The sequence below is a fragment of the Miniopterus schreibersii genome (genome assembly GCF_964146895.1).
Source record: "Miniopterus schreibersii genome assembly, chromosome: 19".
NCBI lineage: Eukaryota > Metazoa > Chordata > Mammalia > Chiroptera > Miniopteridae > Miniopterus > Miniopterus schreibersii.
In genome coordinates, this window is record NC_138119.1 from 186,269 (window position 1) to 206,420 (window position 20,152).

General features: G+C 49.2%; 2 protein-coding genes across 2 annotated transcripts in view; one reads left to right on the forward strand and one right to left on the reverse strand.

The window, feature by feature from the left end:
- Positions 1 to 20,152, forward strand: part of LOC308548950 (histone H2B type 1-C/E/F/G/I) — a 329,370-nt gene that overhangs the window by 56,525 nt on the left and 252,693 nt on the right. The window lies entirely within an intron of this gene.
- Positions 506 to 6,987, reverse strand: PRSS16 (serine protease 16; the record flags this gene model as incomplete). Its single annotated transcript, XM_081121447.1, has 12 exons — positions 506 to 765; positions 877 to 1,022; positions 1,102 to 1,281; positions 2,115 to 2,256; positions 3,010 to 3,300; positions 3,738 to 3,785; positions 3,870 to 3,947; positions 4,191 to 4,314; positions 5,500 to 5,629; positions 5,779 to 5,878; positions 6,643 to 6,803; positions 6,879 to 6,987. 12 exons carry the CDS (start codon positions 6,985 to 6,987, stop codon positions 700 to 702), a joined length of 1,575 nt encoding a protein of 524 aa, XP_080977573.1. The 3' UTR covers positions 506 to 699.

A 20,152-nucleotide genomic window follows, 5' to 3' on the forward strand; every position in this document is an offset into this window, starting at 1 on the left:
ACATCTGCACCTTTTGAACTTTTAGGGGGGGGTTATTTTGTTTATTTGCTTGTAACTCAATTGGGTGTAAAGCAGTATTTCATGTGGTTTAATTCGAATTTCTCTAATGAGTAAGCAGGTTGGGCATCTTTTTTTGTGGGATTACTGGCCATCCATGTGTTTTTAATTGAAGTGGTTATCCAAGTGTTTTGCCCATTTCTTATTCACTTGTCTTTTTATTATTGGTTTCTGGGAGTTCTTTGAATAATCTGGACCCAAGTCCTTTGTGCACGTATGTGCATGCTTCCCTTAGCCTTTTGGTTGTCTTTCCATTTCCTAATGATGTCTTTCAATGATCAGAGTGAGAAGCAGGGCCCAGGGTCCAGAGAGAGATGTGCAGAAGGCGCCCAGCCTGGGAGCTGAGCTGAATTTGAGCCAGAATCTGATTAGCAGGGGGAGGGCACCAGCATAAAGAGTGACATTTCTCTGACATTTGTCATTAAAATAATAACATTCACAATGAGAATAATCATCCACTTATATTTATGGAACTCTGTCTGTAACAGGGCAGTTTTAGTTGGGAGTGAGGATGGTTGTAGACACAAGTCAGTTATATGCAGAACAGGTACCAAATCCCAATTCCTGGGAATTTCCTTTCTAAACAAGCCGCTTTCTCCCGTTCAGTGAATAAATATGTCCTGGCCTGAGAATGCATAGGGCTCAGACCCCATCTCGAACCCGGCTCTTTGCCAGCTTGAGCCAGGTCTGCAGCTGCTGGAAGATGCTCTGTAAATGTGGGAGAATTTTGAAAGTCAGATCCCAGCACTGGTGAGGGGAGGAACATGCAAATTAGTATGCAGATGAAATGTAAATCACCCAGAGCTTTTTCTGCCTTACCTGGCGCCCTAGGAGGAGGCTAGGGGAATCTGAGGGCCTCTCAGGTGCCATATCCAAGCAGTGAGAGGCACTAGGGATGAGAATGGCTGAAACTGAGGGCCCCAAGGCCTGTGTTACACTTAGCACATGCCAGGGGTCTGCATCCCCTGGAGAGAAAGGAGAGAATGGTGTGCTGAGCTGGGGCAAGGTGGAGACTTCGGGGCCAGGTTCTGAGGGCATGCTCACCATTAACGAACAGCACCTGGGTGGCCCCTGGGGTCTGGCCGCCATAGTAGGAGTTTGTCTGGGCCACAGCCTGGCCTATGGAGGAGGGTGAAAGCCCAAACACCTGCTCACACAGCTCTAGCTGGGAGGGCAGTGCTGGGAGCCTGGAGAAAGGACATCCAGGATCCTCACAGGTGACATCTGTGGAGGGAGATATCTGTAAGTGTGGGGTATAAACTCAGCTCCCCAACCTGCTTCAATAATCGCACGGCTCTCCCCAACAATGGCCAATGAGTTCACAGTCCTGTTAGAGGGACACCTCTGGCACTCGACTGATGGCCCAGAACGATAGGGCTGTGATGGGATAGTGTCAAAGATGAAGCAAAATGACTGTATATGAAAAATAGGGTATATACTTTCATTAGAAGGGGCTATGAAGCATGAAGATGGATCTGGTTGAGGGAAGAGAAAATAGAATGTGTTTTTTTGATAAGGAAGGACATAAAGGACATAGGTGTTTTCTTTTTTGGTAAAGAAAAAAAAAGGAAAGTGATTTTGTTCTAAAATAGAATAATAAAAGGACAAAAACTGAAAGTTGTATGTAGTTGCCGAAGGTTTGTGTAAGTTGCAGAAACTCCGTGGAGGGATCTTGAGAAAATAACTTTATATATGGGTCAAGCTAACTAAGATTGGGATGGTAACTAGGTCAGCTGCATTAAGTATGATTGCCAGACGGACTGCTATTAGGCTGTTCATTTACCATGTTAGCTTATCTGCACCAGTAGAAATAAACGCATTCCTTCTATGGATGTAATTGTTCACTTCCCTTCCTCAGAAACACCCATTGCCTTTGTCTCCTAATTGGAAATCTATTTAGGTTTCTGCCTAAATCAGTGTCTCTCATATAGGTATTCTTATTGATCTCAAATAAATGCTTGTTGCCTATTACCTATCCCTTCCATAGCCTTTTTTTTTTTTTTTTTGCTTTTTTTTTTTTTAGGTTATTAGAGGTGAGGGTTGGGCCAGGCACTCACAGAAGCCAAACTCAGTACAAGTCTGGTACAACCACTGCCGGTCACCCACACCGGACACTTGGGGTTCTGTGACCCTCAGCTGCGCCAATGTCTCTGCTCGGGAAAAGCTTAAACACCTCTGGCCCAGGCTGTGTATGACAACCTAGAAGACAATATACATACATACATAAATACATTTATAAATTTCTCCCCTCCCCCCGTAAGCCAGGGTCTGAAAGCATAGATCCCTAAAAGTCAAAGGTCAGAAGTCAGCCGAGGGAGTTCCTACGTTCTCCTGGGAGTCAGTGGTCAGAGGAGGTAGGTGCCTGGGTCCCTGTGGGTTAGACGTTAAGGTACTAGATGACTGGGACCTTAATTACCTGTGAGAACTTGGGCAAGGGATAATGACTTGGACCTCAGTTTCCTCATCTGTAAGTGGGGACAGTAATAGTGCCTACCTCCTAGAACTACTGTGAGAAGTCAATGAAATAATATATGGGAAGCACTTTGCACAGCTCTTGGTGCAGATAGTGCTGTAAAAGTGACAGCTGGATTACAACTGTGGATTCCGAAGATGGCGGTTCTGGGCTCCAGGAGGAGAACTCTGTCCTCAGGGCTACCTATATTTTTTCATTCAGTCTATAACTACTAATCGACACTTGCCTGTGCCAGACACTGTTGCAAGCCCCAAGAAGAAGACAAAACAAGACAGGAAAACCGATAGCATAGTTGCTAACTTTGCATAGTGTGTGAGCCCATCACTGGCCCCTCTTTACTTCACCTCCCCAGGGCCCTGTGTCATCCCCCATTTGGCAGATGAGGAAAATAGGGTCCAGAAAGGATTCGCGGCTGCCCAAGATTGCACGGCGGAGGTGGAGCGGGAGCCCTTGTCTCCCGCCGTGCTCGGGGAGCTCACCTGCACGGCCCGGCGCAGCCCGCGGTAGGGCCCGGGGCGGCTGCCATTGCCCCTGCCCTCGAGGAGAAACCCGCAGAGCCGTCGCACGCTCAGCGGCGCCCCCGCCTGCCGGTCGTACTGCACCGCACCGCCCACCAGCGCCTGCAGCGCCCCCAGCAGCTCCGCCCGGTCCTCCGCGCGGCCCAGGGACGCGCATGCGCCCAGCTCCGCCCTCAGCGCCGCCCGGGCCGCGCCACCCGCGCGCAGGCGCCGCTCCACCTCCGCGAAGGCGCGGGACGCCGCCGCCCGGCACTGCGGGGAGAGGCCGTGTCGGCGGAGACCGGCGCCGGGCCGCTGTCTCTTCCAAGAGCAGCGGCTCCCTGCGCTCCCCGGCCCCGAGCCCGCTCCTCCCCGGGACTCGAACTCGCGCACGCCAGGCCCAGCCCCCTCCGAACCTCCCGGGCGGTCGTCCCCAGGCCCCGCCCCACCCTGAGCCTCGCCTCCTGATAGGGTGGTCTCTCCCCAGGCCCCGCCCCACCATGAGCCTTGCCTCCTGATAGGGTCGTCTCCCCAGGCCCCGCCCTCGTTAGCCCCGCCCCTCCTAAGCCCGGCGCCTCCTCCGCTCCTGCCCTCTCCTAGGGTCGGTCCATCCCTCGGGGCGCCCCTCTCCCCAGAAGGCTGCACCCTTTCCTCTGGCCGCAACCTGGAGGCCTCCTCCCCCCCGCCCCCCGGGACTGGCCCACTCCTACTTCCGGGGACCCGCCGATGGCTGCGCTCGTGAGGCTCCGGGACACCACCTGTGGCGACCGCGGGAGAAGAGGCGCGTCGGGGACCCGCTCCGCGGAGACGCCGCTCCCGCCGGGCCCCGCCCGCGTCCTTACCTCGTTGTACGCGGAGAAATCCAGCACGGCCCGCACCGGGGCCGAGGAGGCGACCGCGGCGAAGAGGAGATGCGGGAACTGGGGAGGAGAAATCGTCAGGCCGGGAGCGGGCTGGGACCGCTGACCGCTGACCGCTGACCTCCGCCCTGTGCCACGCGCTCCCCGCGCGGCCCGGGCGAGTCGCTCTCGCTGTACCCCAGACCCTTGTGGAGACAGCTGGGGAAAGCCCTTCTAGGGGGGGAAAGGGTGGGGAGGGGGGTCCTATCCCCTGGGGTGGGGACCCCGAGTCCACCCCCCGTCCGCCCAGAGGAGTCCCGCGACCTTCAGCCGCGCCCAGGCGGCCAGGGAGCCGGCGTAGGAGCCTCCGAAGCAGACCCAGGGGCTGGAGGCGGAGACGTTGAGGAGGCGGGAGAGCGCGAGGCGCGCGGAGACCACGTCGGCCAGCCTGGGGTCGGGGGAGGCGGGTCGGCCGTCTCGGGAAGCCCGGAGGCCCCCGTCCGTGCAGGCGGGGAGGGGCCTGGCCAGAAGCCGGGGCCCTTCCCTCGCGAGGACTTCTGCGGACTATCCGCACGTCCATGGCCGCCGGCGGCTGGGCGGGCGCAGACCTTTTGGGAAGCCTGCGCCCTCCTTTCCTTCCGTATTAGGCGGGAGAGGAAAACTCTCCTGGCAGTTTAGGGGGAAACCTGACATGCATAAAAGGGCTTGGGGACAGTCAGGCAGAGTTCGCCAGGAGGCGGAGGGGCCCCAGGCTGGGACGGTTGCGGGGGGGGGGGGGGGGGTAGAGAGATGCTGGCACGCGTCTGACGGCCTCTTCTATCCTGGGCGCTTTCCTGCCTCCCTAAGCTTTCTGAGCGGTTTGCAGTTACTGCCATCCTACTGCAGTTAGAAACCGGCCTAGCTTCTGAAAAGATTGAGAGACAGGAAGTAACACAGAGGCACAGAGATGCAGACGGACATATAGAGATGGAGACAAGGGTAAGACAGAGAAAGGCAAAGAGGACTACAGACAGACAGACAGACACCAAGGAGGAGAGGGAGAGGCAATGTGTGGAGACCAATAGCGCAGGTGAGGGGAAGAGCAGGGGTTGTTAGTAGGAGCAGGAAACCCTAAAAGGAGGTGCAGTGTCTGGGGGAGCCCACTCCTTGCAGAGGGGAGGGCTCAGAGGCTGAAGGCAGCAATGTGCCTGCATGTGGAGGGCAGCCCAGCGCACTGCAGCCCAGTGAGACTGGAACCCGAGGTCAGAGGTAACGTAGGCCGGAGCCCGCAAACCTCTGGCCACTGTGAGGGAGAGACAGAGGAGAGGGATTTGCAGTAGGTTTAGGCTCTACCAATCCCTCTGGCTTCATCTGGAGAAAAGACTGAAGAGGGCAAGGGCAGAAACGGAGACCAGTGGGGGGGCCGTGCCATCCAGGTAAGAGACCAGGCCATGCGGACCAGTAGCCATTGTGAGATGGGATGAGGGAAGAACCAAGAGATAGGGAAGGACAGAGACCCAGAGGCGGAGAGAGAAAAAATGTGACAGTGAAAGACGGAAGAAAGCGGGAACCAAAAGCTCCAGGGCAACTTCTGGAGACAGAGACCGACCCCTCCAGTCCCACAGCCCCAGACACTTTCCCTGCCCCAACTTACGCATGGCGACTGGACAAGAAGCGGAGTTGGGCCATGTTCAGACCCCCAGCAGGTATACTCAGGCCATAAAATCTGTGTTCCAGGCCTATCACCAGAGCGCCCAAGGCTGGGGCCAGGGCTGCAGGGTGCCCTGTGAAGAGTATGGAAGAGGGTGGGAGGGGTGTAAGCCCTTGCAGCCCTCAGGTGTCACAGCACTGCCGTGCGCAGCTCCCCTTCCCACCCCCAACAGCTTCCCAGCTACATCTTCCCCACCACATCTTCCCCACCCTTGCTTCTTACCTCTCATCACTGAGCCTGGCCCGAGGCTGCCCTCACCTCCCAGATGCAAGAATACGGGTCCATCCTGGCTGGTCCAGTGCTGGTCGTTTACCCAGTACCGCTGAGAAGAGGAGGAAAGAATGGGATTGTGGTCGTCCGGGCCTATTTATTCCCTGTTCACCCCAGTCTCTCTCCCTAATGGATCTTTATACACTGAGCAGCCTCTGAAGTAGGCTTGTTTACTTATGTGTTCATCTCCCTCCTGTTGTCTTCTCACCTAGAATGTAAGATCTACAAGAGCAGATATTTTGTCAACTTTTTCTCTTATATCCCAGGAATAGTGGTGAGCACATGATAGGCACCTGCTATATATTAATAATTGTAGAATAAGTACAAATGCAGGTGGGTTTAGGAATAGCACCTAGGTGAGATGACCTTTGGGGACTGTGTACAGAGTAGGTGTGAAAAACAGTAAGTTTGTTCATTCAGTAGATATCTCCAAGTGCCTGTTGTGAGCCAGGGCTGGTTCCAAAGCCAGTCCAAACCTCTGCTACACACTGAGACCTGGTGGTGGGTTTAGTGTTTAATCTGAAGGACAGGGAGAAGAGGGACTGAGGGGGGAGAGAGAGAAGAGAGAGAATTGAAGGACAGGACCAAAAAGTAGAGGGTGAGGGAAGAGATAGGGGACAAAAGGCACATTTAAAACACAAGGGGACTGAGCTGAAGGTCATAAGGGATACTGACAGCAACATAGGGTGAGACTGAGGGGCAGAGAGGTGGGAAGACATAGGTATGGAGACGGGAAGAATGCAGAGGCTAAAGAACAGAGTAGAGAGGTAAGGAGAGGGCAGGGTAGGCAGTGGACTCCCCCTTTCCTGGCCTCACCTGTAGGAAGGACCTCCTGTCAGATGCGTTGAAGGGGTCCAGTGGCTGCTCCAGCCATCCCTCTTTAGGGAGGGATGCAACCGCCGGGTCCAGACTCAGGCTCAGGACAGAGCTCTCCTGAAACCGCTGAATGTGCTCACTGAGACGCCTAAGAAGAGAAGCTGTGGGACCCAGAGGGGACAGAGTTAAGATGGGACCCCTTAGGAGCCCCTCCCTGACCCTCAGGCTCCTCCTACCTGGAGCTGAGGACCCCCAGAGGGAAACCAGGAGCAGAGGGCCCAACCACAAGGCAGGGCCCACAGCCATGCTGTCCAGTCCTCTGCGAGAGGCTCTAGGGATCGTCATGTCCCCAGGGCTGGCCTTGAGATTTATAGCCTTTCATCAGGAGCTCAGGTTTCTTTGCAGGTGACTCTCCCGGGACAGGTCAAGCGTCTGTAGGCGCCACCAACGCGGGGCAGGGACGCCAGAGTCTATGTCTAGAGGCCTGATGATGGGGCACCTGGATATCCAATTTCTTCTCTCCCTGATTTTCTCCCCCTCTCGTCCCCTGACCTCCCTTCGTTAGTCCCTCAGTCTTCCCCTCCCCTCCCTGTCCTTCAGTTGTCATTAAAAAGAGCTAAACAAGAATGTCTTCTTAGGAAAGGGGAAAGAAATATCCTTTAGTTCTAACCACACAAGAGTGTCAACAAACTTATTTTCTCAAGTAAAAAGAGGAGCTGGTAGCTGGCCAGTTAGCTCAGTTGGTTAGAGCGTGGTGCTAATAACACCAAGGTCGCGGGTTTGGTCCCCGTACGGGCCGGGAGGAGGAGTACCTACCCTTTTTCTCCTTACGATACTTAAATTTGCTGCAAAGTCACCATTTATGACAAAGCGATGTGTTTGGAAAGGCCACAGTTCTGTATAGAATTCACAAGAATTTCAGAAGTGAAAAATTAGAGACAAATATAATCCAGGCAAAAAAATGAAATTTAGACATTTCAGATTTGACAAAGGGGCATCTTCAAAGGGCGATGAAATCAAAGCCAAAGCTCATTGAAGGAGAGAGCGATGATGGTAAAGGCACAGTCCCTGCCAGAGAGCTGGTGGCTGATATTTTGGGGAGCAGGGTGCTTAGGAAATTGAGGCCTTTCCGAAACTGAGTGGGTTGACAGAACCTGGTTATTTGGGAGAGATGGTGTTGTTTGGCACTCAAAGGCTGTTGCTGAACTGAGTCCATCTCTCCCTGGCTTTTTTTCAGAAGGCAGGGGTTGACAGTGATTGGGTGTCTTCCCAATGTGTGTTCACAAGGCGGTTATCAATGATAGATGGGCTTGGTTTAAAATTGGTTCTGGTGGCTACTTGTTATGGTTACAGTTTATCCAAAGTTTGTGATTAGTTTGTGTTCTCAACATTTTACTTTGGCCTAAAAGCAAAATCAATCTCCCTTCCTTCTTTCCTTCCCTTTTCTTTCGCCATTCGATATCCAAATAATGTATATTTAAAATACCAGTTTTATCTCGATGCTTCTCAGTCCATCTTGGACACCTTTACCTTTCAGTTCACTGATGGGAGGAAAAGCAGAGATGGAGTTAAGGACAGGGTGAGGGGTGGGTCATGATCACGACATGGGTGATGGCAGAGTTGGGGAAAGACACTGGAATGTACGGGGTTCATAACTGGGCCATAAAAAATGATTTTTATTTTTATCTTTGTGCATCAATTCAGCCAGAAATAATTAGTTATGTGTGGTGGGTCCTATTTAAAAACTTAAATCATATAGAGTCTCTTCACTTCTTAAAATCCAACCTCTGATTTTATTAAAATGAAGACCAAAGTCCTTAAACAATGGCCTCATAAGACTCTATACTCTATGCTTTGTCCCTTCCGCGCTACCTCCGCCTACTCGGCTCATCCTAGGCAATTACAGTGTATTCTTTTGTTTGTTTGTTTTAAATAGATTCAGTGACATAGAAGCATGGCACCGTGTATTCTTGATCCCTCTGCACACACTCCTGTCTCGGGGCTGTTTACTCTGTCCCGCCCGGGGCGGCGGGCACCCCCTCCTTCTGAGGGCCCCCTCCTTCTGAGGGCCCCCTCCTTCTGAGGGCCCCCTCCTTCTGAGGGCCCCCACCACCGCCAGGCGCAGCTTCAGCCCTACCCGGCGGGCAGGGCGCAAGAGGACCTGCTGAGCCGAGCGAGGTCTCCTTATACAATTCTTGGAACTTAAGGTGCGGCACTGCAAATGGAGCGCGAAGATTTCAGAATTTGGCGGAAATAAATATAAACAGATTGAGATAGAAGTTTTCTGGTACAAAATTCATGACCTTACGCGTTGTTTCCGCCCGGTTTCGAACCGGGGACCTTTCGCGTGTTAGGCGAACGTGATAACCACTACACTACGGAAACGGCCCTGCCGGCGGCTTTTTGTATTTCTGAGTAAGTTATGATTAACCTTGACTTTATCTTTAAGTCCTTTTGGTTTGGTTCAGACCCTATTTTCCCTCCACACTCGGATCCTCGGCATCCACAGCGTCTGAGCCGATCACTCAGCACAGGCTCCTCCCAGGGCCCCAGCGGCAGTACAGGAACCGGGCTGGGGTGCGCAGGCGCCAAGGAAATCCCATTTCAAGAAATACCTTGGTATGTTCTGCGCCCATTTCCCGGATCCCATCTCTCGATGACTGTAATTACCCTTTAGAAGCTGGACGGACTGGCAGGGCTCCGAGGACAAAGGCAGCAGGCCTGGGGAGGGGTGGCCCCGACCAGGTCGGCCGCGGGGGCTGGGGAGGGGCTGCGAGCCGGTCTATCCGAAGTCACGCTTCTCTGTCCTGTTCTGCGCCTTACGTCCCGTAACGTCCCCCAGCGGGAAGGTGGCCTTTGTGGTTCACCTGACTCTTCTTGGTTAAACGCCCCATTTTCACTGTCCCGAGTCACCGCCCTTCCCGGGGACTGAAGCCTCCTGCCGTCCACTAGTTTCTAAGGCGGACCCCACTCCCCGCCCGAAGCGCTGAGTACAGAAAAGGTGCTCGTCCGCAAAGTCGCCACGAGGAGCCAGAGACGGGAGAGGCTCCTGGCCTTTGAAGGTCACGCAGACTGGCTCCCCTGAGGCAGCGGCAGGGGACCTGAGGAGTAGATGGGGGCGGGGGGGAAGGCAGGGGTCTCCTCCGCGGTCTCCAGCCCACCTGGTTTTGTTTTCAGGTCAGATCAGCAAGACAAACGCTGTTACGGGAACGCAGACGTGAGTTAACCTTTCTTAGCAAGCGGCTTCACGTTCATTCTGAAGAAGTTATTGAAAAGCCCGGTCCCATTCTAGGCGCTGCAGGTTCCGACGCGCGAAAGCAGGGAAGGCGCCCCCAGCCGGTCGCACGTCGCGCCTTAGTCACAATAAGGCGGCTGCGTGGAATGACCTGAAAACCGCAGGGATCTCTCCTCCAGTCTTAGCGGTCAGGAAACACGTGCTGGGGGAAGTGATGTGACTTCAGCAAATGTGAGGCGTGGGCGGGCCGCAGAATGGAGAGCGAGTCCCGCCCCGGGGTGAACCCGGACTAGAGCGTGGGTGGGTCCGCGCGCTCCCATTCTAGGTGTGAGTCAGAGCCTGTCTTCCTCCCTTTTCCTCGTGGAAATTCATTCCTCTCAGAGCAAGTAAAGTGACATGTGCCGGGGCAGGGGGCTCAGGGAGACCCTCCACAGTAGGAATTTAGATTTAACCTGAATGTGATGGGTGGGGAAGAATCAGCTGTTCCAAGACGAACAGGACAATTTCCTTTTCCATCCACAGACCTCTTGGCTTCCGTGTAAATGAGTAAAATGGGCCAATATTTTGTGACGAATTTTTCAAGCATTCCTGCATTTTGAAAGAAGTCCACAGTGATCACCACATGTCTTTGTACTATTGGAGACTGGTGCTCAGCTTTCCTTGTTGAGCACTTCTGCTCTAAAAGACAATGTTCCCCGGCACCCTCTCCTGCGCGGGGGTGAACCAGTTCCTGCAGAGCAGTGTCCCAGAGCCATCTTTCCAGGGCAGGTTGGGCTCGCTTTCTTTTGACCATCTGGGGGGTGCAGGGCACCGAATGTTCTTCTCTGTTGCCTACGGGGCAAAGAGCCTCACAAACTTATTATCCATAATCTTCCAGGAACTAGAAATTCTAATTAGTGCTAACTTGGTAAAACTTAACGCAAAACTCTTACCTGGTCACCGGGATGGCCGAGTGGTTAAGGCGTTGGACTTAAGATCCAGTGGATGCATATCCGCGTGGGTTCGAACCCCACTCCCGGTAGGTTGGTGCTCGCGGGTATTTTATCCTTAAAAAAAAAGTTCCTTGTGTAGTTTTAAAGTAGGCCAGTTTCTATTTGGGCTTTAATTTAGTCGTTCCAACCTGACTACAACTGATGGGTTTAGGTAATTGACATACAACATATTTGTGTAAAAATCTAAGTTGTTTTCTGTGTTCCTTTTTTGTTCTTTATTTCTTTTTTAATCTTCCTCTTTGAATATAAGCATTTTTCATGATTTGATTTTATCTCTACTGTTGCCTCTATCACTTATGACTTTTAAAACAATCTTTAGTGCTTTCCCTAGGATTTTTTAATATACAAATACAATTAATAAATCTGCCTTCAAATAATATCATGCTGCTCCTGTATAGTGTGAAAAGCTTACTCCCTCCTATATTTTGTTATTGTTGTCATACGTTGTGCTTTCATGTACACTATAACAGTACAGCATGTTTCTACTACTTTTGCACAATGCAATCTTTTTTTTTTTAGAGTGATTAAAAGTGGGAAAATTTTTTATTCATACCAACACTGTAACCATTCCTGGAAATATTAAATTCTTTGTATATCTCTGGTCTCATATTCCTTCTTCCCGAACAACTTTTTATAGTATTTCTTATTTGCAGGTCTGCTAGTAACACACTCTTCAGGTTTTTTGTCTAAAAAGATCTTTATTGTTTCTTTATTTTTGGAAAATATTTTTTGTTTGGTGAAGAAGTCTACGTTGACAGGTTTTTGTTGTCTTTCCATTTTGACTCTATACCCTTAAGATCCATTCCCATTAAAACCTGCCAGGTTTCTTTTAGTATAAATTGGCTAAATCATGCAATTCTTTTTATGTGTAACACATCTCATGGGCCACACTTTGTCCTTGATCCCTGGGTCACTTATACAATGCTGTGTGTAGATTATAGCTCAAAAAAAAAAAAAAAAACACAACTGGGGGAAAGTATCATTAATTCACACACAAATATTCTCCAGGATGTTTCCTTAGCTTTCCATGCCTGAAGTTTGTGTAAGATTTGGAGCCCTGGGTGAAGCCTTTGCTTGGTTATAAGTTTTGTCTTTATAAATTTAAAAAGAAAAAAAGGGGGGGGGGAAGGCGTCGCAACAATGTGCATTTTCTGTACAAGGCTGTGGCAAATGCAGGCCACACAGGCAGCCTCCTCTATCCTGGGTGGGAGGGGGTGCCCCCGTCAAGCAGTTGTTTCCGTAGTGTAGTGGTTATCACGTTCGCCTCACACGCGAAAGGTCCCCGGTTCGAAACCGGGCGGAAACATAGTTTTCCTGAAATTCAGTTTAGACTTTCTTATAGATATTTACCAATTACAGAGCTCAGAATTCGCACACTTACTCTTTGTTGGAAAGGAAGAGTTATCATCCTAAGAGACCCGGGCTATACCACATCATTTCTCTGTCCCCTTGTCCCCTCTGCAGGTTCAGCCCCTGGGAGGAGGAATGGTTGCTCTCTTTGAATCTGGGTGGTAGGATTATCTGACCGAGACTTTAAAGCAGCCATCATAAAAATGCTTCAGTGAACAATATGAACATTCTCGTACCAAATGAAAACCAGAAAGCCTCAACAGGAAATAGTAAACATCACAAAAAAGAAAGAAAATAAAATATGGAGAACATGAAAATTTCATAATTGAAAAATTAACTAAAGTAAAAATCTCAGGGCATGGGTGCAGCAGCAGCATGGAGGGGACAGAGGACAGAATTAGTGAAAGGGAAGACAGGAGAAGCCTCAGGGCAGCCCTAGCAAACAGATACACTCATACCTTGCTGGTGGGGATGTAATACAGCCACTCTGAAAAACAGTTTGACATTTTCTTTAAAAACTAAACACGATATCACCATGTGACCAGCAATTGCCTTACTTGGCATTTATTCCAGAGAAATGAAGACTTACTTCTCCATAAATAACTGTAGGAGAGGAAAAATAATTCTCCCTGTTTATCAAATTTTTACCTGAGTTTTGGATGAGTGAGGGAGGCAGTATGACACTTTCAACTTCTGCTAAAAACTTGGGGGCTTCAGAGAATTTAGTTCACAGGAGAAAATCCTAACGGAGTAGTCAATGTAACCATACCGGACTTGCTCACTTTTCTTGTGGTCCTCCCCGCCCCATGTTTCTTGGAAGTTATTGCTTAAACTTATGGGAATTTACAAATATGTACTTTATCAAGCTGTCTTCAACCTTGGTGGTGATAATACTCTTGTTTCGAGAGAGGGCTGTGGATGCAGAGCGGCCCCCAAACGCCAAAGGAGCCGAGAGACCAAAGGAAGAGGCAGATGAGTCCAGCCTGCCCGTTAATGGGTTTAATGGAGACTTAGTGCAGAAACGCAGTCCTGGCGGCGGCCCGCGGGACTTCCGCGTCCAGCCCCGACACGCGCGCGCTTCTACCGCTGAAGCCGCGGGTCTGCGCGCCCCGAGAGGAACGCGGGCGATGAGAGCGGCCGGCGCGGGGTCCGCGTCCAGCTTCTCGGAGACACTTCCGGGCGCCGCTCCGGGAGAACTAACGGGATTCCGTGGCTGCACTGCGCCCTCGGGTGCGTCCCAGGACCCCGGCGCCAGACGGAGACTAGGGTCAGAGCGGAGTCACTTGGGTTCCGCACAATTCTCCAAAACTACGCAAAGCGAGGGCGGATTCCAACCCGGGATATTCTGTTTAAGCGGAGGTGGAAGCTTCCGAGACGCACAGGGTAAGTGCCTTAGATCGCCCAGCACTCACACCGCTGGGAAGTGGGTCCATTAACTTCAGGCGCACGAAGCGCAGAAAGGCCGAGAAGAGACCGGGGCGCTGCGGGATGCGGCGGAGACAAGGGAGCAGAGGTGACTCGGCGTGAGCGCTCCGGGGCCCTCCCAGGTGGACACCTGTCTGCGGGCGGTCAGGCCCTGCACGGAGGGGCGTCTCCTCCGCGACCCCCGCGTTCCTCCTGGTTCCGACCACGGCCCACTCGGGACACGGAACTTCTTGGGCTTGGGGGTCCTGGTTCTTGGGAACCGGAAGGGGTCGCCGACTCTGGAGAGGAGGTCGGCACGGTCTTCCGGCCCTGCGGACCCGGCCTGCACTCGGGCGCCACCACGTGTCAGACGCCTCGCACTGCAGCTCCGGACCCTCTACTACGCGCGGGGGAGTCGGCTCGGTCACTTTGACAAAGACCGTTTTCCCGGAAGGAGCATGTTCATCTGTGCTGGCGTCTTGGATTACTGTTTTTTCTTTCTTTGTAGTAAAAAGAACATTTTTTAAACCTTTTTGCAAAGAAGGAACTCGGTGACTTTAGTGGAATATGCCCTTAGAAAGGCTAAGTTAAAAGGCCCTCTCGTCGTTGGCCGGTTAGCTCAGTTGGTTAGAGCGTGGTGCTAATAACGCCAAGGTCGCGGGTTCGATCCCCGTACGGGCCAGCTGCGTTTTTCCCATCAGCTCCTGTTTTTATGTCGTCCGCTTACATCTGACTACAGACAACTCCTCACATGATAACCGCTGGGCGATAAGACTTGTCAGTTTTGTTTTGTTTTTTGTCTAAGAAGCAACGTGGGGGGAGTCAGGATGGAGAGGTTTGAGAGAACACTAGATGAGGCAGGGCGGGCGCATTTAGGGACCGGGGAAACAGGGGACCTAGAGGATTCCTTGAACCACTCTGTACAGAGCTTGACCCAAGGGTTGCGATAGAGCTTGAGAAAGCGCTTCCTTCCGCGAGGGTCAGGCGTCCCGCGGGTTCGGGCACGGTGCCTTCTGTCAGAGCGAAGGAAGCAGGAGCCTCGCGGCGTCTGGAGGAGTTTAGTGTTTCTCTTCAGCGCCCCAGGTCCAACAGCAACCTGCAGTGACCTCTGACCCTTTCCCCCAGTTTTGCATATTTGAATGACAAAAACGGTGCTGCACTGAAAAATCTCTAGGAATTTCCCATTTGGTGTACAATTTCTGAAATGTTTATGTAAGTAGGAAAGACTAATCTTTCCTCCTCTCCCCTCCTCCTGGCATTGCTTCTGATTTGACGACTAATCCTGTGCAATTTATCAATAGTAACATATCAAATAACCCTAATTCTTTCCAGCATCTGTTTTTTACAAGGTTAAAGAACAAATCTTTATGACTTTCCAGGGACCTTCTGGGAAGTCTCAAAGAGAGTTTTAGGTGCAAAGATACCCTGAAAGCTTTATTTTATATTTGGGATTTGAATTTGGGAAGGCAAAAATTAAGCTGTCACCACATTTGAACACTTAGGATAAGAATTGGATCACAAAATGTGTTCAACTTTGTAACTTGTTAATGAACTAATAAGTAAGCATTTAAAAATTTGTGTTGGGATTGTTCATAATGGACAAGCATTTCAAGTTTGTATTTTTAGCTACTTAAATCTTCAAGATATAGCCGAATCAATTGTTTATAATGTGTTTCAATAGCGCCATTCCAATTCAAAGGGCCCTTTAAATACCAGGGTTCTGACAAATGACTGCACTCCCAAGTGGATTGACTGGCACATCAGAGACTTAAAACAAGAGGCTCTTGAGATGCAACCCCCGGTTTGAAAAATGTTCTACCAGTTCCAGAATGTAAATAGATAAATAAATAAAAATCATATTTCAGGATGACATAAATCTGTTTACTTAAAAACCAAGGCAAATATTAATAAACTGTCAGATATTTTTATTTTCAGATGTTTATCCTTTTGCTTGAAGCCTTTTTGTTTATGTTGACGAAATAAATTCCAAACCTAAAGAAAGTTTTAAGGAGTTTATTTGAGCCAAAGCTGAGGGCTAGACCCTGAAGCAAAATCTCAAAGGATTGAGAAAATGCTCTGCCGAATAGTAGTTTTGCCATTCATTTTACACATTAGAATCAAAGGAGAGGAGGTAAGGAAGGTACATAAAAACCATTGGTGGCAGATTAAGGAGGCGGGAGAGAGTCATGTAGTCCCATTCATTTATGTTTGCCTTTTCTTCCCTTGTCTTTAAAACTCGCCGCTTTCTGTCAACCACAAAAACCTTATTCATTTTTCTCTTCATGCGGATCCCTCAGATTGTGATGCAATTATCTGGCAAGAGATCCTCTACAATTGAAATAACAATTCAATACAGGCTTAATCAGCTATATAAATTCCTCAATGCCTCTCTAGCTTTTTTAATGGCATGTACACTAGTGAAAAGACAAAACCAAACAAGAAGGCCCCGCTGGGATTCGAACCCAGGATCTCCTGTTTACTAGACAGGCGCTTTGACCAGCTAAGCCACAGGGCCCCCTTTTAGGTAAATGTTCATTTATATCATATTTGTAACTTTTTCTGTGAAATGTAGCAATTGGCCACACTTATTTGATTTTGTGACAGAGAACACATCTGTATTTCTGAATTGGTTCTAAAGCAGAAACATCAACATTTAAAAAGTGCGTTCTGTATTGCAATGTTTTAAAAAATTGATTTTAAATTGAAATGAAATTCCTATTTCATGGTGTCTATCGCCCTCTACAGGAAATATTGGATATTGCAGCACATTTTAAATTTTTTTTTTTTTGTTAATTACGTAAATCTTTTGTCCACAAATATTGAGGCACTACTATATTTCAGGTACTTTTCTAGGTACTGGAGTTAGAGCAGCGAGAAAGACAGACAAAAACTTCTACCGAATTTGTATTCTAGAGGAAGGTAAAGAAAGTTAAGTTTTAAAAATTTGGTCTCCAAACCCCAAGCAAACGAGTGATGCCAGAAAAATTCCTCTGTGGTCTGGCGACAGAGCCCACGGTGCCACCTTCTGAGCTAATTCACTGCACATGACAACTGTCATGCTCCTTCTTTTTCAGCTTCCCTGCACGAGAAAAGAAAGGAAGCAAAGCTGCGGACGCACGGATGCGGAGGAGGCTGGCGGCCACCCGCTCCCACCTCGCGCGAACCAGGCGCCATCAGGGCCCCTCGTTCAAGGACACAGCCTGGGCCTCAGTGGATCTGCCGCTCCGCGCGGGGTCCGCGGGGTGAAACGTTGCGGGGCACCGTCTCATTGTGCTCGCTGAACTGACTTGGTTCTGTCCTCAACGACGTAAACCTGAGCGGAGGGTTTGGATCTATGAATCCCCCGTTGTCCGCGCGTCCTGCCGCCATTCCCCGCCTCATAAGCAGCCTGTCTAATCTGGTTATCGTGCATCATTTTGATCACATGCATTCTTTACAAAGTTGGCATTTTTGTTTTGTGTACATATATACGTTTATGTAAATGGTATAGTATATATTCTTATGCCTTTAAAAAAATCATTGTGACTTTAAGATCCACCCAAGCTGCCCTGTGCACACCCGTCATTGCTTCTGACTGCTCTGCACAGTCCGGTGGGCACCGGCCGTGTGTTCCTGCCCTGTTCCAGAGATGGACCCCAGGTTGCCTCCAGTCCCATGCCGCAAATAACCCGCCCCTCGGCCGCCCCCCTTGGTGTACTCGTGTGAGGACTGCACTGGGATAGGCTTGCAGGAGAACGGCTAATGGTCCCGGCTTCTTCTCCAGTCTGTCTACGCTCCACCCGCACTGCGTGTCCTTTGATCGTGCCCACGCTTAACATTATCCAGCTTTCTACTTCATCTAGTGTGTGGAGTGATGAATCTCATCATTGCTTTTTGAGGTTTGCATCTATGGTCTTCAAAGACTTTGAGCATCTGTTTAGCCATTTGAATTGCATTTAAGTGCATTGACTCTTATCATTTGCCAGTGTTCTTATTGAGGTTGATGTCTATTTCATGTTGACCTACAGGGGCATATTGTTATTAGTCTATTGCGAATTTTAGACCTTGCAGTAGTGTCTACCATTATGTTACCTATTGATGTTGTCAGTGGAGAAACTTAATGGTAGGAACTTGATTTTTGTTAAGAATTTGTCTCCTCTATCCCTTAGGACTTGAACTTTTGAAGTTATGCTTAAACGGTCTTTCTCTGTTACTGGGTTATAAATCTTCTCTCAAAAAATGTATATTTTCTTTTTCACGTTTGAGACATTGATCCACCTGGATATCTTGATAAATGTACAGTTTTTATGTGACAATCTGTTGAAGTTGTGTCTTCTGGTACCCAAAATTTGGTTTAGTAAGGGTTTCCAGGATATGTGGGTGCTCATGTAGCATCCCACACTTCAAGCCTCCTGTTTCATGTAACTACTCAGAATGCCTTTTTTTGCAACTGTTGTTTTCAAGTGCTTTTAATTCAAAACAATCTGCCAGAGGCACATGTATTTTGGGGTGGCATTTTCTGACCCCGTACAGTGGAAAACATTTATTTGCTTCCCATCTTAATGCACAAATATCCTAAGCATAACTCAGTGAGCAATCCCCAGTTGGTCTGTTCTGGCCCAGTCACAAATAAAGGGAGGTCTGTTTATAGAGAATCACTTACCCAGCACCTGTAATTTGCTACAGGTTGTGTAGGCACCACAGTGTAAGGTGAGTGCACTCAGGGGTTCTAATTGCGGCACTACTCTGTCTGCTGAACCTCCACAGGTGCTTGGCACCTGCTCAAAATAATCTTGGAATGAATGATGGACATAGAAGTGTTCAAAGGGTCAAGAGTGAGGTTTCAGGCCTTTTTTCTCATGTGTTTATAATGACTCTACTTGAGATTATTTCAAACTTGTGTGTGAGAGAGATGCACAGGAAATGCAATTTAGCACCAAAAAAACCAAACACCCACCAAAATTATGAGTCAAATAATTATAAACATTTTCTACTGTATTAACTCTGAAATATTTCCCACAAGTGTGTGGTTCCATAGTGCAGCGGTTAGCACGTCTGCTTTACACGCAGAAGGTCCTGGGTTCGATCCCCAGTGGAATCAGCAACGGAGGGCTTTTCTTCCCCTCCCCTCTAGGAGGCAAACAGTGGGGTTCTTTTGTTTTAAGCTTCGGAGAAACAATTGGCGATTCTCCCCCATCCTGTCTCTGGGAGATCCACTGCCACACACACTGCTAGCTCAGATTGTCACCAAGAATAGTCCTGTTATTTCTGCACTTCCAGACACTGAGTTATGGAGAAATAGGTTTCAGAAAAGCCTGAGGGCTAGAGTCACTAACCATCTTCTCACCTGAAGAGTATGAGAACCTAATCCCAGGAATTCCACTTCTGCCAAGACTCAGATCCCCACCGAGGTTGCTGCGGCCACAACAGAGTAACCACTGTAGCATCGCAGCGAGGGTGCTACTAGAGCACCTGCCACAGCCCTTCCTCTGCTCTCTTCCCAGCAACATTAAATACGTGTATTTATCTTACATACTTATCCTGTAAGTGGTCTGTAGTGAGTATCTCTTTCTGGGTGTTTTTTAAAGGCTCACTCTCTTCACACTGTTCTTGTTGAAGCTTTCACATTATGGTGCAAAGCTGAGTTATGTCCCAGCACTGGATGAGTGAAGTGCCTTCCTGGATCTGGAGGAGGGAGAGAAGGCCAGGGGGAGATCCTCACTTTTCTTGCAATTGTTTTACATTACCTTCCCTTTGCAACAGTTGATGCATCTAAAACTTTTGCAAGAGTGTATAAAATGAGTAAAGATTTTTAGTTTGTAGGTTTGCTCATTTCTCTAAAATGAAAACATCCTCTTTGAATTTCCTTATGAAAGTAAAGAAGCAATACCAGTGATGTATGCTGGTCAGTCTTACAATTACCATCACTGACATTGCTCAATGTTGATATTTATATTCATGTTAATGTACATGTTGTAGGCGTGCAGATGCAGTGCCCAGATCCCACCTTGAGTAAAGACTTGCTGGCCAAGTACAGACAGCTCCTTCTGTCTACTTTTCCCCAGGCAGCCCACCTCCAGTGACAGCAAAGTGGGGATATAAGGGCTGGTTCAGGGACATTTGGACCCAATGTGGGGGCACCTCTAACAGGCAATACAGGCACCAGAGCTCCCCACCTGTGTCTGGTCTGTATCAATTTGACTCTCCTTTTACAGATTTTGGTCTCTGATAATCATCTTCCACTGCAAACTTGACCTCAGCATCTGCCTCACAGAACCCAATCTGCATCATTACATCACCATGAATTTTTCTGTGTGGCAGGGATTCTCTTGTATGTTATCATTTCTACACAGAAGCAGCAAATAAATCTGTGTATTACAAGTCATTTTCTCTCAAATCAGTTTGTAAATCCCACATGCTAAAGTCAATGCTATTTTTTGGTGTCTTTTTTTTTTTTTTTTTTAAAAAGTGGTTTGTGTTCTGTAGCTTTTTCCATAACTAATTTGTATTATCAAATTTATTATCCCAGAGATCAGGATTGCTGTTGTTT